General features: G+C 39.8%; 2 protein-coding genes across 3 annotated transcripts in view; both read right to left on the bottom strand.

The window, feature by feature from the left end:
- TIAM2 (TIAM Rac1 associated GEF 2) overlaps positions 1-17284 on the bottom strand; it is a 164067-nt gene that overhangs the window by 91738 nt on the left and 55045 nt on the right. For both annotated transcript variants that reach the window (XM_088142292.1, XM_088142299.1), the window contains exons 2-4: positions 7936-8046; positions 5996-7188; positions 226-661 (exon numbers count right to left, since the gene is read on the bottom strand). In XM_088142292.1, coding sequence (XP_087998418.1) covers positions 226-661; positions 5996-7183 — 1624 coding nt within the window. In that variant the 5' untranslated portion in view covers positions 7184-7188; positions 7936-8046. The remainder of the gene's footprint in view (positions 1-225; positions 662-5995; positions 7189-7935; positions 8047-17284) is intronic.
- Positions 7959-17284, bottom strand: part of SCAF8 (SR-related CTD associated factor 8) — a 180916-nt gene continuing 171590 nt past the window's right edge. Inside the window, exon 21 of the mRNA XM_088142318.1 lies at positions 7959-8046. The gene's annotated coding sequence lies outside the window, so the exon portion shown is untranslated. The remainder of the gene's footprint in view (positions 8047-17284) is intronic.

Genomic DNA, 17284 nt, shown 5'->3' with positions numbered 1-17284 from the left:
CATGTTGCTAATCCTGGACTGATGCAAATGTTGTAGGTGGAGCGGCCTTATAATGTGATTTGAAATAATTTAGCCAGTTTTGCTGTCACGGGGTATTTACACTTCAATGTGTTGAATGTGCATGTTAAATGTTCAGGTAAGAGTGATCAAAGGACATTTGCAACAGATGCTGAAAGGCATTAGAAATGGATTGCTAAACAGTGAATATCACAAGCTGTGGCTGACCTTTTAGTGTTACCCAGTACTGTTTCCATTTCTTCCGGGTAATTAGCTCAAGTTTCTTCTCTTTCTGTAGGGTCACAAGAGGTCTGAAGAAAAGCCATCCAGCCTTACGGATGACTCCTTGTTCCTTCTCATACAACAGGTCCAAGTGCTCTAAGGAGCTGAGTGACTCACTGCTCGAGTCCTCAGTTTCCATAGAAGAGTCTGTGTTCTCAATGTTGGTCCTGCTCAGGTCAAGCTCTCGCATGAAATTTTCATAAATATTTTGTCTTAGGATGTCACTGCTGATTGCATTAGCTGACTCACTTCTTTGCGGCAAAATCTGGCCAGAGCTAGGGGACCACAGAGAACCAGAGAAATGGGAAGGAACAAAAAGGTCTGTAGGAAGGCTTTCATATCCAATGTCAAAATACTCATTTGAATCTTTGCATCTTGGCTCCTGTAAAAGAAGAAAAGTGGTAAAATTAACTGGCACACAGTGATCAAGTAGCACTGCTTTGCTTCATGTGTGTGTGCGTGCATGTATCTGCTGCTAATAAACGAATTCATAAAAATTCATTGCAGTTTGTTGGAATTATAGTGCATTATACAGATTAAGCACCATAGTAAAGCTGATAAATCAGAAGGATCTGATCATTCCAGGAATATCAGTGCTCACAGATCCAAATGGCTTATAGGTGATCTCTTAACACAGTCATTGACACCACGCGGTCTGCGGCCAAAATTAGAATCGGAAATCATCTTAAGGATTAGAGATTCATTTACTTCTCTTTGCACTGAAAAATAGCCAGATTTTCTTTTGGATTATCAAGGGTATTTTTTTTTCTATTACTAATGTTATAATTTTCTGATCAGCTTAAGCACTTACTGAAGAACACATTTACAGCTAGTTGTAAATATGAACATATTTACAGCTAAGATTATTGTATCCATATCATTTCCCAGTTATCTGTTTCTAATTAATATTATTACACTCATAACTTAGCCTTTCTATGGAGGACCCAAAAGCACATTTCACATGGTTCCAAGGGGATCTCTCCTCCGGGCACTATATAAAGTCGCATTCATTAAGTTTCAGCAGCAGTATAAAATACACCAAGTCCCTTTTCTGGGCCAGTTTTATGCATGATTACAAAGAGGTCTACAGCAGGGGGTAACCCTAATGGGCCTGTTGGGCAGGTGAAGCTCAGGCCAAAGCTGGTAGAAAACAAGGCTTGTCCATGTCAAAAAAGCTCTGACCTGGAGAAGGAGGTGTGGGACCTCAAGCAGAACAATGGTGGCCTTGTAAAAGAACTGGCTCAGTTGAGCAGAGAAAGAGAGAAGCTGCAAGAGGAGCTAGAGAAATTACATTGTTCCAAAGAGGGTTCTCCTCAGGCAGAGACGACAGGGTGCCTGGTCGGAGAGCTGAAGCAGCCTACGGATGTCTTGTCCCAACAGCTCTCACTGGAGAAAGAGGAATTGGGGAAGCTGCGCCTGAAGCTGGAGGAGCAGAGGGAGGAGATGATGTTTGTGAGAAATAACTTCCTCAAGAAGATGACCCAAGAGGCTAGCAATATAGCAGGTGAAAACCTGGAGAGTTACATCTTGAAGGAGCTACACTGGAAATTGGACAACATGGTGAGGAAGCAAAATGAAGCCCTGCAGCTGGTGTCTGAGATGGAAGAGAAGAACTGTGCACTGGAGAGTCAAAGAGAAGATGGTTGAGCTCAAGAAAGGTTTGCAGGGACTGAAGAAGGTGCTGGGTGCATCCCAGGTGGCTCTGGAAGGCATCAAGGTGTCCAGCCCGATGCAGCTCCTGGATTAAGTCATGGCCCAGAGCATTTGTGCTCTTCCACAAAGAGATAAACCCTGGCCCTACCTCTATATTTAATACAGCCTAACCTAGGATGCATCTCATCAATTCACTCACAGAAGCTCTAGCAACTCTCAAAAATGTAAGCTTCCAAAGATTACCCATTCTTGAGCTGCACTAGGTAGTAAGTTATCCTAAATCTTAAAATTTCATTTTATGACCAAAGGAACACTATTCAGTGCACACTGTTTCATTATGAAATACCCTGACAGCATTTGAAACCTTACCTCAAACATCACTATTACCCTTTTTCGTCCTACTGGAAAGTATCTGTGCAACACTAGTGATGCAGGAATTTATTCTCCTAGTCTTGTACTTGATGCTAATTGTCTGTTCTCTTCCCCAAAGTTTCTGGAGAGTTTAGGAGCGCATGAAGGAGCAGCAGAGGTACACAGTGGATGGCAAGATCAGGGAGAGTACTTCTGGCAAACAGGTGTAAAGCCTTGAACCCTTCTGAGATTAGTTCAAGTGGCTCCATCCATCCACAACAGGCATCCATTTCAATGCCAAAATAAATCCGCACAAATAAGTACAGCTTCCTCCAAGTTTATTTCACCTCCTTTCTTTGCAGCACCTTCCTTCACCAACTCTATTTTTTAAGATTAGCCATGATGGAGACCAAAAGCACTCATGAGGGAAAACGATAAACAGAGATCAGTGTGTGTGAGCGTGTGTGTACAACACTTCCATTACAACAGTGGTATGCAATGTTTTTCTAGCCACAGAGCCTTCAAGTAGCATGCCAGTCCATTGAGCCAGGAAAAAGAAGTGAGCGGGCCAAAATGAAATGTATATTTAAATTCAATTTTAATTAAGCAAATTACATACAGCTAATATGATTCCTATGTGTTTTAATTTTCCACTTCAAACATGCAAATCTTGAAGGGCCACATGTAGCCCCACTATTTCAAGCTCAACGTTCCTGGTTTATGGTGTGAACATATTGCACAGCAGGAATTAAACCAGGGAAATGGGTGATAACTGAGTAAATAACACGAGATAGTGCATATCCTGAAGCAACAACTAAAAGCAGAGAAATGGCACAGCCAACTCCAGTTGCATCAGAAGACTGATACGATGAGGACTGACCCAAATGTGGTCAGGCAATGTGGTTTATTTAGCTTTTTGAAGCTGATGCACCAAATCTGGAAAGCTGGTCTAGCTATATAAAATAGGCTGAGAGAAATCATAGCTACTTCTTGCTTGCTAAGGGCTACGTCTCACTTGCCAGAATGAAATTCTTGAACTGTCGCTTGGAAAGGAGCCTAATGTTGTCACACTAGAAGACTGTGTATTATGTTTAATATTGTATAAACATTTTCACCCTGGATTTCTTAAGGCATGCTTCTCTAGCAAATACTATTAGAACACTGAGTTTGCTGCTTAAGCAAGTACCGTTATCCATTAGAACAAAATTACATGTTACCATTTACACTAACGGTGATTACATAATTTTTTTTATAAGGATAGAGCAATAAACTATTTGGAATTGAATGCTTTACATGTGATTTTAATTTTAAACTGGCAGGCTTCATTTCCCGGATCTTGTGTCAGTCTATGTAGAACTCATTGCAGGACTGTAGTTTAAAAGCAAATGATAACATACGACAATTATTATCCTTAACTCCCATTGTGAGAATTTCCCTGAACAGATAACTTTGGACTGAGATTTCAGTAGAGCTGGAGCAGAATGTGCCTTCCTGACACTGTTATGGAAAAGCTTAAAATAACATATCTGTATTGACAAAATATTTAGTAAGTGAAAATTACTTAATTGACTAAGCATATAAAGAAATATTTAACATTTTACAGCTACACCAGAAGAACCTCACAATCATTTACTGTATATAAAAAGTAGATGAAAAATAATATTTAAAAAACTATTTGCTCAGTGCACATTCATGCACATACATCCATATATAGAGAGAAAAAAGCAGAACCAGTGTAATGTGGAACTCTACATGCTCCTTAAAATGGCACTCACTTTGATATGCAGCCCTCCGAACAGCATCTTATTTATTTATTTTTTATCTGCACTTAGTCGTTATCGACTCTGCAGTGACTGCTTTTTGGACGAGCCCTTTGCAGTTTTCAAGGCAAGGCGTTTCTGAAGTGGTTTGCCAGAGCCTCCTTCCTAGAGCAGAGCCCAGCTGGCGAGTGCAGGAGGTGGGGTTTCGGTTGCTTCGCACCTTTTTCGGGCAAGCGCGGTTTCGCGCTACTGGCAACTGCTCCCGACTCCTTTTCGCAAGGCACGCCGCCAGTATTTTTCCTCCCACCGGAGTGAGAGTACCCATTTATCTACTCACGTGAGTTTTCGAACTGTTGGGTTGACAGGAACTGGGGGAGGAAGCAGGAGCTCACTCTGCTACGCTAAGGCTGGGCTCGAACCGCTGAAGTGTCAACCATTTCTGCTCGGCAACTTTCAGTGTCATTAAGCTGCTGCGCCACTGCGCCCCCATTCATTTATGTATTTATTTATTTATTTATTTATTTATTTATTTATAGATTATTATTTGCACTGTTAGAAAATAATGCATTTTTTAAAAAAACAATGGAGATTTAAAATACACTGGGTGAGTTCATGCATGGGAAATGGTACACATGTCATTTTCCAATATTTCTATATACGCACTGCACACATCTTCTCCCACTCTTCTGTTCCTATAAAACTGCTCTAGGTACAAAATATGCTGTCTGACTAGTATGACAGCCTTATATGGAGCACAACCCCAAACACATCTTTTATTCATGCATTGGAAATTATAGCATATTAACTATAAGACCGAAGTGTCACACTGAAACTCCAGCTGCTTCATGCTACCTGCTGAGTCTCAGGACTGCAGCAGGTAAGAAAGCCAATGCAAACATACATAAATGCTAGTCTTAGATTTTAATAGTTAAGATCCATCCTGTTCTAATATACTATTCCATTTTTAAATGAAGCAAATTAGAATTTATCTGGTTTAATGTATAGAGCATATCTGTGATTATGCAGAAATCTAGCCAAAAAAAGAAAATCCTGAAACTCCCAGCTCAGTACATCCAGCATCATTTATTTCCTTAAACAAGAATCATCTCTTAATTTTTTAAAAAAATAAGCACCCTATAAAAACATGTTAGTAAATTTTCCCCAGAGATAATCTTGGGGCTAAAATCAACTGAAGACTTCAGAGGCTATATTGCAGCAATGGGCAACCTATACACCATCAGGTATTAGTGAATTTAGCCCTCAGTGTCATGCTGGCCAGGGTTACTGGAAGTTATAGTTTGATAGCATCTGGAAGGTCACAGGCTACCCACCAATGCTGTATCAACAGCAGGTTCAGGAATGAGCAGGATTCTGAAATAGATCCCCATGGATTCCAGCTTAGTGGGACCTGTGTGTTCTAAAAGTAATAGTGAACACATGGATATCGGCACATGTACAAAAGAAGCATACCATTCCTCTATCCTCAGTTTTGGATATACAGAAAGATATTGTCAGTGCATCCAATGTATAACTCTGAAACATGCAAGGTGACTAAAATTTTCCATGTCCACATGTTAACGGAAAGAAAGTAAGGACTTCCTCTTTTTTCCCCGAAAATAAAGTAAGAAAGAATAGATAGCCAGTCATTATTCACCCATTCAATATTTTGACTACAGCATTATTTCCCTATCTTGACAATTCCCAAATAAATGGATTTCAACTCTGAGAATTTTCAGAAATGGCCATGGTGGCTGGGGAATTTTAAGAGCTGAAGCCCACACATTTGAAAATTGCCAACACTGAACTTGAGAATTTGAAGAGAAAATCCTGTCATTTTTTTAAAAAGAACTGTAGCAAATTTAATTTAACAATCTAAGTTAAGCATATACACTACAGTGAAGAATCCAAAATTCATACTTCAGGTAACATTTTTAGCTGAAAGTTCCATATACCTGTAGCTTCCTCTTCTTCCTTGACAAACTTCCTGTCCAGTCACTGATCCGACGCATTCGGCTTTTTAAAGTTTCCTTCTTAGCTGCATCCTCATTAAGGCTCGTAGATTTCCTACAAGGCAGAGTATAGGAAGAGTACTGTGGAGATCCTCTGTGCTCCACCTTAGAAGGAACGTCTATGGCAGAGGTAAATGAAACCCGGTTGCTTAAACTAGCATGTGTATTGATGTAATCTGCAGAAAGTCCAATATTGGAGGTTTGGCAACTTCTCAGATTTGAATCCCCATATAAATCACGAAGGGAAGAAAGAGATGAACTTTGGTTCAATGTTTTTTTGCAGTCATTCTGGGAGAAACCAACTTGGATGCTTGCATCTGGAATGCTCCTGGATATGTATGACCCATCTAGTTCATTTATACCTCCATTATTGCCCCATGGAGCATCATACCATGAAGACTCTGAACTAATGGAGCTCCCTTTACTGGATCTAAGTCTTGAATCAGTAGCTGACAGACGATGGCTTTCAGCATAGTCTGTACTAGAAGATTCCTTTCCTTCAAGCATTTTATTCTTTTCTGATTCTGAAGTAGGTGAGTATCTTAAAAGTTGGACTGGTTCACTGGGTTCATCTCTAGAGTTGCTACTGTTACTGCTAATGTTGTGAAATTCAACTCTCAAACACCCATCAAGCTTCCCTAGTGTCTTGATGAGAACTTTTGGACTCATTCTGTCATCTGGTAGTGAAATTTCTTTTTCCCCATAGCAATTTAAGAAATGTCCATTATATTCCTTGGAAGGAATGTAGTTGTTGGTAGTTTCAAAGCCAATGTAGTGAAAACCATTCTCAGGTGGAAATGCATTGTTAGTCCCCTGACCATAGTTCCCTGATGTGCGAGTCCTATGTTTTGCATGGTTGTTACTCTTAGATACTTTCACTACTGTGTCACTGAGTCTTGAGGAATAAGGCTGATTACTCTTAAAATGAGAAAGGCAGCTTCTGGCAAATGATCGGGATTTGTAGCTTGCATTACTGGCACTGTGGTTCCACCCACGTACGGAGCAGGATTTTTCATCTTTAGCATGGACACCACAAATTTTCAGAGAGCAGGGCTTCTGCTTGGTAGCAGATGTAGGAACAGTATGACTTTTGGTTCCCTGAAGGCTGTACTGGCTTTCTGAATTTCCCATTTTTACTAAAAAGAAATAGAAACAGCTCTGGTTATTAAAACAGTTGCTCCCAAGAACTTGAGCCTTACTTGTGAACTCCTAAAAAGGTCTGTAAGTAATGAAAGACCACTTCCTTGAATTGCTTCTAGTAGATACTACACATTTACTATGTTTAATTGAGACATAAATAATTAAATATACTGGAATAATATTTAAAAAACAGGCAAAGTTGATTTGGGGTTATTCATATAAACCCCTGGGTAGTTTTGCAGAGAAAACAAGCAACAGTAATAAGTGAAAAGGGGTCTTCCTTCTCAAACTAAAGTGCTGAAATGAAAAATGTTTGTAGAAAAAGTGGTTTTGGTCAATACTGGAAGAAAACTCCTGACCAAATCCTAAGGAGATACTCTCTTCCTCCTCCCCTTGCTGAATTTTGGGACTCCTACTAAAGATCATAATGGGTCCTTTATCTTTGTTCACCTTGACCTTATTAAAATCAATTCAAAAAGACTCAGTCACTAAATCATTTTCTCCCTCATTCTGAAGTCTGTTGCTTTTATCCAGGATTCAGTGGTATAAAGAGACCCAGCATACGAATATGTCTTTTATGTCAATAGACTCTACCAGTTTCATCACAATTTAAATGCATAACTACCATGAGTAAGAAAACCTAACCATAAAAAAAATGTAATTTTAAGGTTCAGTTCAGACTTCATGTGAAGCCATTGTTTGCGTCTCTCGTTTTCAAATAAAAATGTATATTTCAGACATACCTGAAAAAAACCACTCAAATGTGGGTGGAATTAGCAGTTTGCATGTTTGGCATTATTTTGATAGATGGTCTTCATGTTTTTCAGTCACGAAATGAAATTTCATATGAATCCCTATAAGTAAACGATGAGGAATGTCTTAGTCAAATAAATGAAAATAAATTCATATTTTAATACGAATATCCATCCAACACAGAACTAATTGTCAGGAACATGGGAGCTAGTATTTATATTCTATGGATTATTTATTTATTCATTTAAATTTGTTATAACCGCCCACTCTAGTAGACACTGGGCAGTTTACAAAAACTAAATAAACAGTTTAAACATTTAAAAAACATTAAACAAAATTGGCAGCCCAGACTAAAAACAGCCATCACAATAACAATAAAACACAACAATAAAACACATTAACCCCAGGTCTGGGAACAGAGCCAGGTCTTGAGGGCTTTCCTGAACTCCAGGAGAATAGGCACCATTCGTATCTCTGGGGGGACGCTGTTCCAAAGTGCGGGAGCAGTGACAGGGAAGTAATGCTTCTTTGGTCCTGCAGGATGACAGTGTTTAATTGAGGAGACCTGGAGTATACCCACTCTGCCTAAATGTACTGGGCAGCAGAAATGACTGGAGATAGATGGTCCCTCAGATAACCACGCCTTATACCATGAAGGGCTTTATAGGTAACAACCAGTACATTGAATTACACTCAGAAGCCTACTGAAAAACAATGCAGCAGTGACCCATGGGCACAATGAAAAGTGACCATTGCTGCTTACCTGCTGCATTTTGAACCAACTGTAGCTTCTGGATGATCTTCAAGGGCAACCCCATATAGAGCACATCACAATAGTCCAATCACGAGATGACCAGGGCATCAGTGATAATCTGAAGGGCCTCCTGGTCAAGGGAAGGGTGTAAATGGCACCCAAGATGACTCTCAAGTTGTACACCAGTCTTAAATGCAGAAGTGCTACTCTGTCCATGATCAACAATGAAAATGTCCTCAACCCAGGAAGGCCAAACAGCCATAGCCATTCAGTCTTGTCAGGGTTAAGCCAAAGTCTGTTCCTTCTCATCTAGACCCAGTCTCCAGATACTGAGTCGGTATATCAACAGCTTCATCTGCACAACCTGGGGTTGAGATGTAAAGCTGGGTATCATCAGTATGCTAATGATACCAAACCCCGAAAAAATGGATAACCTCACCCAGCAGTTTCATGTAGATGTTAAACAGGAGGGAACCTGTTTGAGCCTGAGATACTCCACAAGGGAAACACATGGGTATGATCTCTCACCTCCCCTCAACACCAACTAGGATTAACCATTTAGGAAGAAGGCGAACCACTGCAGCACACTACATCCCACTTCCAACCCCCGCAGCCAATCTAGAAGGATACTGTAGCCAATGATATCAAAAGCCAATGAGCGACCAAGCTGGTATATCATCCCCATCTGGCCCTGCCAAAGGTCATCAACAAATACAACTATCACTTTCTCTGTATTATTCTCCAGTCTGAAACCTGACTGAAGCAGGTTCAGATAATCCTCTTTCCTTCTCAATAGCTGCCATCTGACCACCTTCTCCACAACCTTCCCCACAAAGGGAAGAGTGGAAACTGGATGATAATTTCCAGAATGGAAGGGTCCAGTGATGACTTCTTGAGAAAGGGGCACACTACTGCTTCTTTCAAGACCAGCAGGACCACCCTTCCCTGAAAGAAGTTGATACTACCACATGGACCAATCCCTTGGTCACCTCCCAGGCCACCTTAACAACCCAGGAGGGGCCAAGGATCTAACAGACAAGTGGCCAAACTGACAGGTTGGAGGATCTTGTCCACCTCCTCAGGAGTCACAGAATCAAACTCAGTCCAGATAACCTCACAAAACTGTGCCCCAAGTAACTCACTTGGACCTGCCCAGTCAGAGTCCAACTCCAAGTGAATCTGAGGGACTAGATGAAACACTGCTGAAATCGAGGAATTGTGCATCTTCCCTAACAAGTAGGTTACACTAACTTCTATAAGAAAAATGATGACATACAATTCTGATATTTTAGTATGTTGGTTTTAGATTCTCCTTCCCTTAATAAGATAATAGTGATTTCACTGACTAGTTCACAGGTAACACCTAATGTTTGTTTCATTGTAACTTGAGATCATGTGGTCAGATTCATTCCCATAGTTGCCCTGCTCAAAAATCCTCTCTTTGCAGTTTCATCTCACAAGATGAACTATGTTTTCCATAAATATTTCTTATCCATAACAGGATTGGAAACCATGGCTTAATTGCAGTTCCTGCGAATTGGGAAATTTTAGTGAAAGTGGTACTTGGATTTTAGCTCTATCCCCACTCCTTTCACTCCTCTTCTACTGCTATGTCTTACATGACCTCTGAACCAAAAGAGTACCAAAGTACTCAGCAAAAGAGTACCAAAAGTGGCAAAAGTACTCACAAGAGCTCAAGCATGATTTAGAAACCTGCACGATCAAGGTTCTAAATTGTACAAAGAGAGTCATCCACTTCAGAAGCCTTGTTCAACATGGTAATCATCTTCTCATACTAATTCCACTGTTGTGCACCTTTCAGAGTTTGGGAGCTACTAACAATGCTCTATGATGTGGAACTGTCTGCCCAAACAGCAAAACAGGAGATGCTGCATAGTTGCTATAGTCACAGATATCTGGTCCAATGGAGTAATCCTATGTGATCGTATACACACTCAACTTACCAACCAAGATAAAAGCATATTTAGGGCTTTCCCCTACTAAAGGAAGCTGTTTTATATTAAAGCCTACACCATGCCAAATTTCTAAGTCAAGTTTACTAACTCATCTCTAACAGAACTTCTCCTACTATGTAATGCTTTTACTGTTGTAAGAAAGCTTTTGTTATGATCTCAGATGTATCCTCCAATTGTCCTTTTTTCTCAATTTGACTATCAGCCTCCAAACAATTGGAAGGAAGGAAGGAAGGAAGGAAGGAAGGAAGGAAGGAAGGAAGGAAGGAAGGAAGGAAGGAAGGAAGGAAGGGAGGGAGGGAGGGAGGGAGGGAGGGATATATATCAGTGGCTCTAAGGGCCGGACTAAAAGACAGCACTGAGGCACTGATCATAGCAGCACAAGAACAGGCACTAAGCACCAGATCCACAGAAGCAGGGGTCTACCACACTGGACAGGACCCAAGGTGCAGATTGTGCAAAGAGGCCTCAGAGATAGTCCAAGACATAGTGGCAGGGTGTAAGATGCAGGCAGGAACAGCATATACTGAACGGCACAACCAAGTAGCTGGCACTGTGTACAGGAACATCTGCACAGTGTATGGGCTAGATCCCCCCGCCCAAGTCCAGATGAGAGATTCTACAGAAGGTCGTGGAGAATAACAGGGCTAAGATCCTGTGGGACTTCCAGATCCAGACAGACAGGCAGGTACTGGCCAATCAACCAGACATCATGGTAGTAGACAAAGACCAGAAGACAGAGGTAGTGATAGATATAGCAGTGCCAAGTGACAGCAACATCAGGAAGAAGGAGCATGAGAAGCTGGAGAAGTACCAGGGCCTGAAGGAGGAACTAGAGAGGATGTGGAAAGTAAAGGCCAAAGTGGTCCCAGTGGTGGTAGGAGCACTCAGGGCTGTGACTCCTAAGCTGGGAGAATGGCTCCAACAGATCCCAGGAACTCAGAGCTCTCTGTCCAGAAGAGTGCAGGGCTAGGAACAGCGAAGATACTGCGCAGAACCCTCAAACTCCCAGGCCTCTGGTAGAGGACCCAAGATTGAGGAAGACACGTACCACCCATAGGGGTGAGAGGGGAATTTTATATATATATATATATATATATATATATATATATATATATATATGTGTGTGTGTGTGTGTGTGTGTGTGTGTGTGTGTGTAAGCCTTAACCTGTGATAATACAACAGCTATTATTGTTCAATAATGGGTGAATTTTTCTTGAGAGAGACATGAACCATGCATGTGTATTCAGAGGGCCAAAACAGACCTTTCCCCAAATTTACTAATACAGTAATGAAGAGGCTAGGGAAGAAGCAGTCAATGTGACTTTTGCGGTGAAACTAAACGTACAGCTATAACAGCCACTTCCACCACTATTTTCCCATTCATATGAATCATGAAGGAACAAAGTATTTAGTCCCCTGAAAATCAAAGTTTGCCTTGCCATATTTAACTCTCATTTCACCCTGAATCTCAACCAGCCTCATGTCACCGAAGGCAAAACAGCCATAATTCAAACTTGCTCCAGTGTTTTATGTACTTTGATTGATATTAAACGATGTTATAAAACTAGCTGTCTTGTTACAATTTGGGTAGTTTCCATGGGTTTTTGAGGTCATTGTTGATTCATGAGTCTAAGTTGCAGCTGTGGCCCAGAGGTAAAAGAGCACAGGGTAATTCACTCATACAGCCAGTTAGGCACCTCTCTATTTGTATGAACTTGAACATGATTTGCCAGGAGAGCAACAGCATGGACTGCATTAGGCACTGCATGCTTCAAAAGAAAGGCAGCTACTGGAAAGCTGAACAATGCAAATCTGTTGAGAGAGCGCGCCTACAAAAAGATGCAGTTTGTAGTAAAAAGAAGAAATCCATTTCACATAACCTTGCAGGGGATTAGATTTCAAAAGGACCCAAGATAACTTTTTTGGAAGATTTCTCTATCGGGTGTATCCATTGATCAACCTTTGTGAAACTCGAAGTACTGTAAAATATTTATGCTCTAGAACTGAATAGAGACTGCATGCTCTCAAAATATTTAAATGAACCACACAGTCTCATTTTTAACCTATCAAAAATCTCTATATTAATAATTCAAATCTCTGCTCTACAGATTAATACAGTTCAAGTTCACTACCAACTTGTCTTTAAAAACTGACAAAAAGATACACCTAGTAGGAAGGCAGTACACAAATGACAATGATTTTTAGATTAAAGCATGTAAATATCTATGCACAGAAATCCATGGACATTTTTACTGCAACATCTACTTTACAACTCAGTCTTTTGCTTTATTTCACAGGACTTATGCATTTTTTTTCTTTCTTGTAAGTACTAATTGCTTCAGTGTATAAATATCACTGATACAAAATATACTTTAGGGTAACATGCACAGCTCATGCTAAGATAGAGGAAAAACAATATTAAGGATTTGAAGGAAAAGGCATATTTTGCAAGCTCTTTGCTAGTGAGTAAATGTAAATCGCCAGAGTACTACTGAACAATGCAACTGAGGACAATCCTCAATCAGGGCGTTTATATTCAGAACCTGGGTGTCAGAAACATGAAGTACATTCACAATGCTACTTTCAGAAACCTATTTGTATTCATAAGAGGACTTGAAACCCAATTTGTCTAAAGAATTGATGAAAGACCATCTGGTCTCCACCATGACTGTGCACTCAATGTGTAATCCTTTTTAACAGAGCGGGTAGCAAGCAAGCTGCTGTTATAGAGCTTGACAAACTAGCATCAATTTTTCAGACTTGAGCCACTGATACAACTTCCATTATGCCCTGATAAAATGAAGGAGGTTAATGAATACGTCTATCAAAGGCAGGTATGCAAAATGAGCTGACAGAGGGCACAATGAACAGTTAAGATGACAACCACTGTGTATATGAAAAGTGCAGTCAGAAAGCACCTCTTTTCTGATCACAAAAGGCAACTTTCTAAGCAAATTCCGTAGCTTGCCAACTTTTAAGAGGTCTCCAGTACTCTTCATAGGAAACAGATTAAGTTTATAAGGAGGGTGCATATGCTTATATAAGGAGCATTCTTATAGGAATTCGGGAAGCTGCCTTGGACTGAGATAGATCATTAATCTATTTAGTTCACTAATCGGGACCATAGGGATTTCAGAAAGCTTTTTTTTTTTTCAAAAAAACCTTCCCTGGCTTGCCCCCCAGTCATTTAGCCCACATGCTTCCCCCTCCCCCTCCCTAAGGAAGAGATTGGAATTATCCATTTGCATATTTTTATTTTTATTATTATTATTTTATTCAGGCATTTTTCCATTTTTCCCTATTGGAAAGCACAGTTTAGTAAATAATTTTCAGATTAACCATCTTCTCTTAGCTGAAATGGCAGCTTAATAAATTATATTTGAAGTTGATTTACTTAAAACAAACAGTGGTTAACATTAGTTACAGTTCTTCTGGGTTCAGATATCATATCAAGATAAAGTTAATTGTGCAGTGTCAGGTGTTTCTTTTCAGTGTACCCAATTTTCCACAAGAAACTCATTTTGTTATCCAATAAAAGAATTAAAAAATATTAAAACAATATATTATGATACAATCCAAAACAATAATAAAAAACATCTTCAAATTTATAATTACACCGAGGAATAACATTCTCATGAACAAGTAATCTATTGCAGGATGGGAACCCACCATTCTATCAATCTCCAAAGGCTTTCTGAAATAGCTAGATGGTTTTAAAACTGGAAGAAGAAACATCAATAACCTGCACTATGCTGATGACAAGAGCCAGTTTAGTGGTTAAGGCACCAGGCTAGAAACCAGGAGACTGTGAGTTCCAGTCCCACCTGAGGCAGAAAGCCAGCTGGGTGACCTTGGGCCAGTCACTCTCTCTGACTTAGGAAGAAGGCAATGGCAAACCACTCTATGGAAGCAAATGTTGGGCTTTGAAGAAGCAGAACAGGAAGAGTATTGAAATTTTTGGTGTTGGAGAAGACTCCTGAGAATACTGTGGACGGCCAAGAAAGCAAACAAATAGATCATTGAACAAATCAACCCAGAGTTCTCACTCAAGGCACAAATGAACTGGTTTAAATTATTTTACTTTGGACACATTATGCGAAGACCTTACTCTCTGGAAAAGGCTCTAATGATGGGAAAGGAGGAAGGAAAGAGAAGACGAGGACAATCAACAGCAAGATGGATGGATTCAGTTCAGTGCAATGGGTATACTTTTGGAAGGCCTGAAAGACCAAGTTAGAGACAAATCGTTGAGAAAATCTATCTATGTAGTCGCTAAGAGTCAACACTAATTTAAAGGCACATAATCAATCAGTGGCTTTCCTAAATGCCAGAAGGGTTAGTACTGATCTGAATTCAGGTGGAATACTTTTCCAAAGTAGTTGGGAGGCAATGAAAATAGCATGCCCTTGTGGTTCTTAATGGTAACATTCCTTCAGAAGATTGCCCTCCCTACTAGATCTTTCTGGATGAAAAGAAACCTGTGCAATAGGTGGTAAAGAGACTAGGTTCCAGAGCCTCCACAGCTTCTAACCTTTTGATGCCCAGGCCATCTAGTTCCCTGAAGGAGCAGTAACAGTGATGCTGTTTGTGGCCAGTGATTTGTTAGCTCCAGTGTTGGGCAGAATCTCCTGAAGAAAATGTGAGGGGCAAGGAGAGGGTACACTGGAGCAGCAATGAAGACTATTCCTTTGGCTTCAGAGAACAAACTGTTGCCTATTCACTTGGTGGACATGGCAAGGAGAGAAGGGAAAGGAAGGAAAGGTAAAGATCTGCTAGTATTGAGGGAGCCCTAGACATAGTCAAGGGGCATGTGCACTCTCCAGAACTAGAAAGGAGAAATCTCCTCCCACCAGAACTATTGTCAAAAACCATTCCCCTCCCTAGCCCAACAAAAACAGCAAAAAAGAAAACAGAATGGGGATGGGATGAGGGCAAGGGTAGCTTCTCAAGGAAGAAATGGTAATGCGGAACAAAAATGAATGCAGATGGAGTACAGGAACAGGGCAGCTCTACTAGCAATGGAAGAAAAAGGGGAAACAAATCAATGGAAATGAAGCAAAGCTACACAGCGAAGGAAAACGAAGAAAGCCCTGTTTCAGTGTTATGAGAGAGTTAAATTCACCAGGCCAACCGCCCATCTCAAACAGGAGCTCATCTTCCAAGACATTCATACTTTACAACTGCCAGGTCTGTAACCATCTGCACCTCTGCTCAATTCTTTTGTTTCCAACAGCTTCTTTTATACTAGCAAATATAAATAAGAGGAACCCTTCCTCTCAATTATTTTAGGGAGAAAAAATCTTCATACCACTATCAATAGCATCATGAGTAGAATGTGTAGTGACTTTGGCATCATATGAATGAACCTTATTAAAAGAGAACAACAAAACATCTATAACCAGATGTGCAAGTGCTTCCTAGAAGGCCTTCTTAAAAAAATTAAATGCTCAATTACTGCAGGGATAGACTATAGAAATAGACCAGGGAGGGATTAGGAATGGAGAGGGAAAGAAACTTAATAAAACAAACAAAATATAAGGATTCTACCCTGACCTCTTAAAGACCATAGTATAGTTTTCAGTTAAGTAGCTCTTCATACTGGTAGATGAGTTAGCCACCGTGTGCAGATGCACAAACACACACAGTCCACTGAACAATGGAATTTTGTGCTGCTCTGATGAAGTATATAATGACATAAATGTACACTTTCATAATTGTTCAGCTTGGTTATTCTATTCAATGCACTATGATCAGGATTTGTATAGCTATGAACAAATAGAATTTGGAACACCATATCTGGAACATCATGAACCACTCAATGTTCCAGAAGATTTATTTCCAGAAAACTGTTGGAGTGAAAACTACCCCAAATGGTCAGAACAGCACTATCCAAAAGAAAAATGGAACATTCTGATGTTCTTCAGAATGGTAAGTTTTATACATCTCCAGTAATATTATGTCATTTTCAAGCTGCGCACTTTGCACAAGGCAAAAGTCAGATAGATACATGATGATATTGTTAATGTACATTTTGCCAACAACAAGTGGTTTTTTAATATCAAGTAACTATAGATGTACATACTAGTTACTTTGCAGCTCAATTCAGAAAAAAAAAATCCTGGCAAAAATGTACCATCTTATTGAAAATTGTGCATTTTACCTATGTCCTTTGGTATACCTACAGCAGCATTTTTGTTTTCTGCAATCTTAGTTACACTCCTATGCATTTTTAAAAGTTTTTAATTAAAATACTTAAGGGATGAACAGCAAAATAAATGCAAATTACTATTTTTATATCATTATTTCATTTTCAATTCCTTTCTTGTATCATTTGAAGCAAGAACTCTACACTTACTTTGCCTGAGGGCCATGACAAATGTCCACAATTCAAAGCATCCAGATTTTGTTCCACTAATAATACAATGGTTTAAGAATGAACAATACACTTCAACAACAGAAACAACTATATTTACCTAGTTTGTTTAGAATGTACTATTCATGTACATATACAATATCATATTTTTATCTAGGTTAACTAAATCTAATACTGTAATTAATTTCTGTGTAAGCATCTGCAAGGCTCGGTCCCCAACAAAAGCAACTCCCATT

The sequence above is a fragment of the Python bivittatus genome, unplaced genomic scaffold, assembly GCF_059951505.1.
Source record: "Python bivittatus isolate LINGU-HERP-01145 unplaced genomic scaffold, Pbiv_v1 ctg000020_np1212, whole genome shotgun sequence".
NCBI classification, from domain to species: domain Eukaryota; kingdom Metazoa; phylum Chordata; class Lepidosauria; order Squamata; family Pythonidae; genus Python; species Python bivittatus.
The sequence above is the reverse complement of the archived record's forward strand: the minus strand, read 5'-3'. Positions and strand labels throughout refer to the sequence as shown.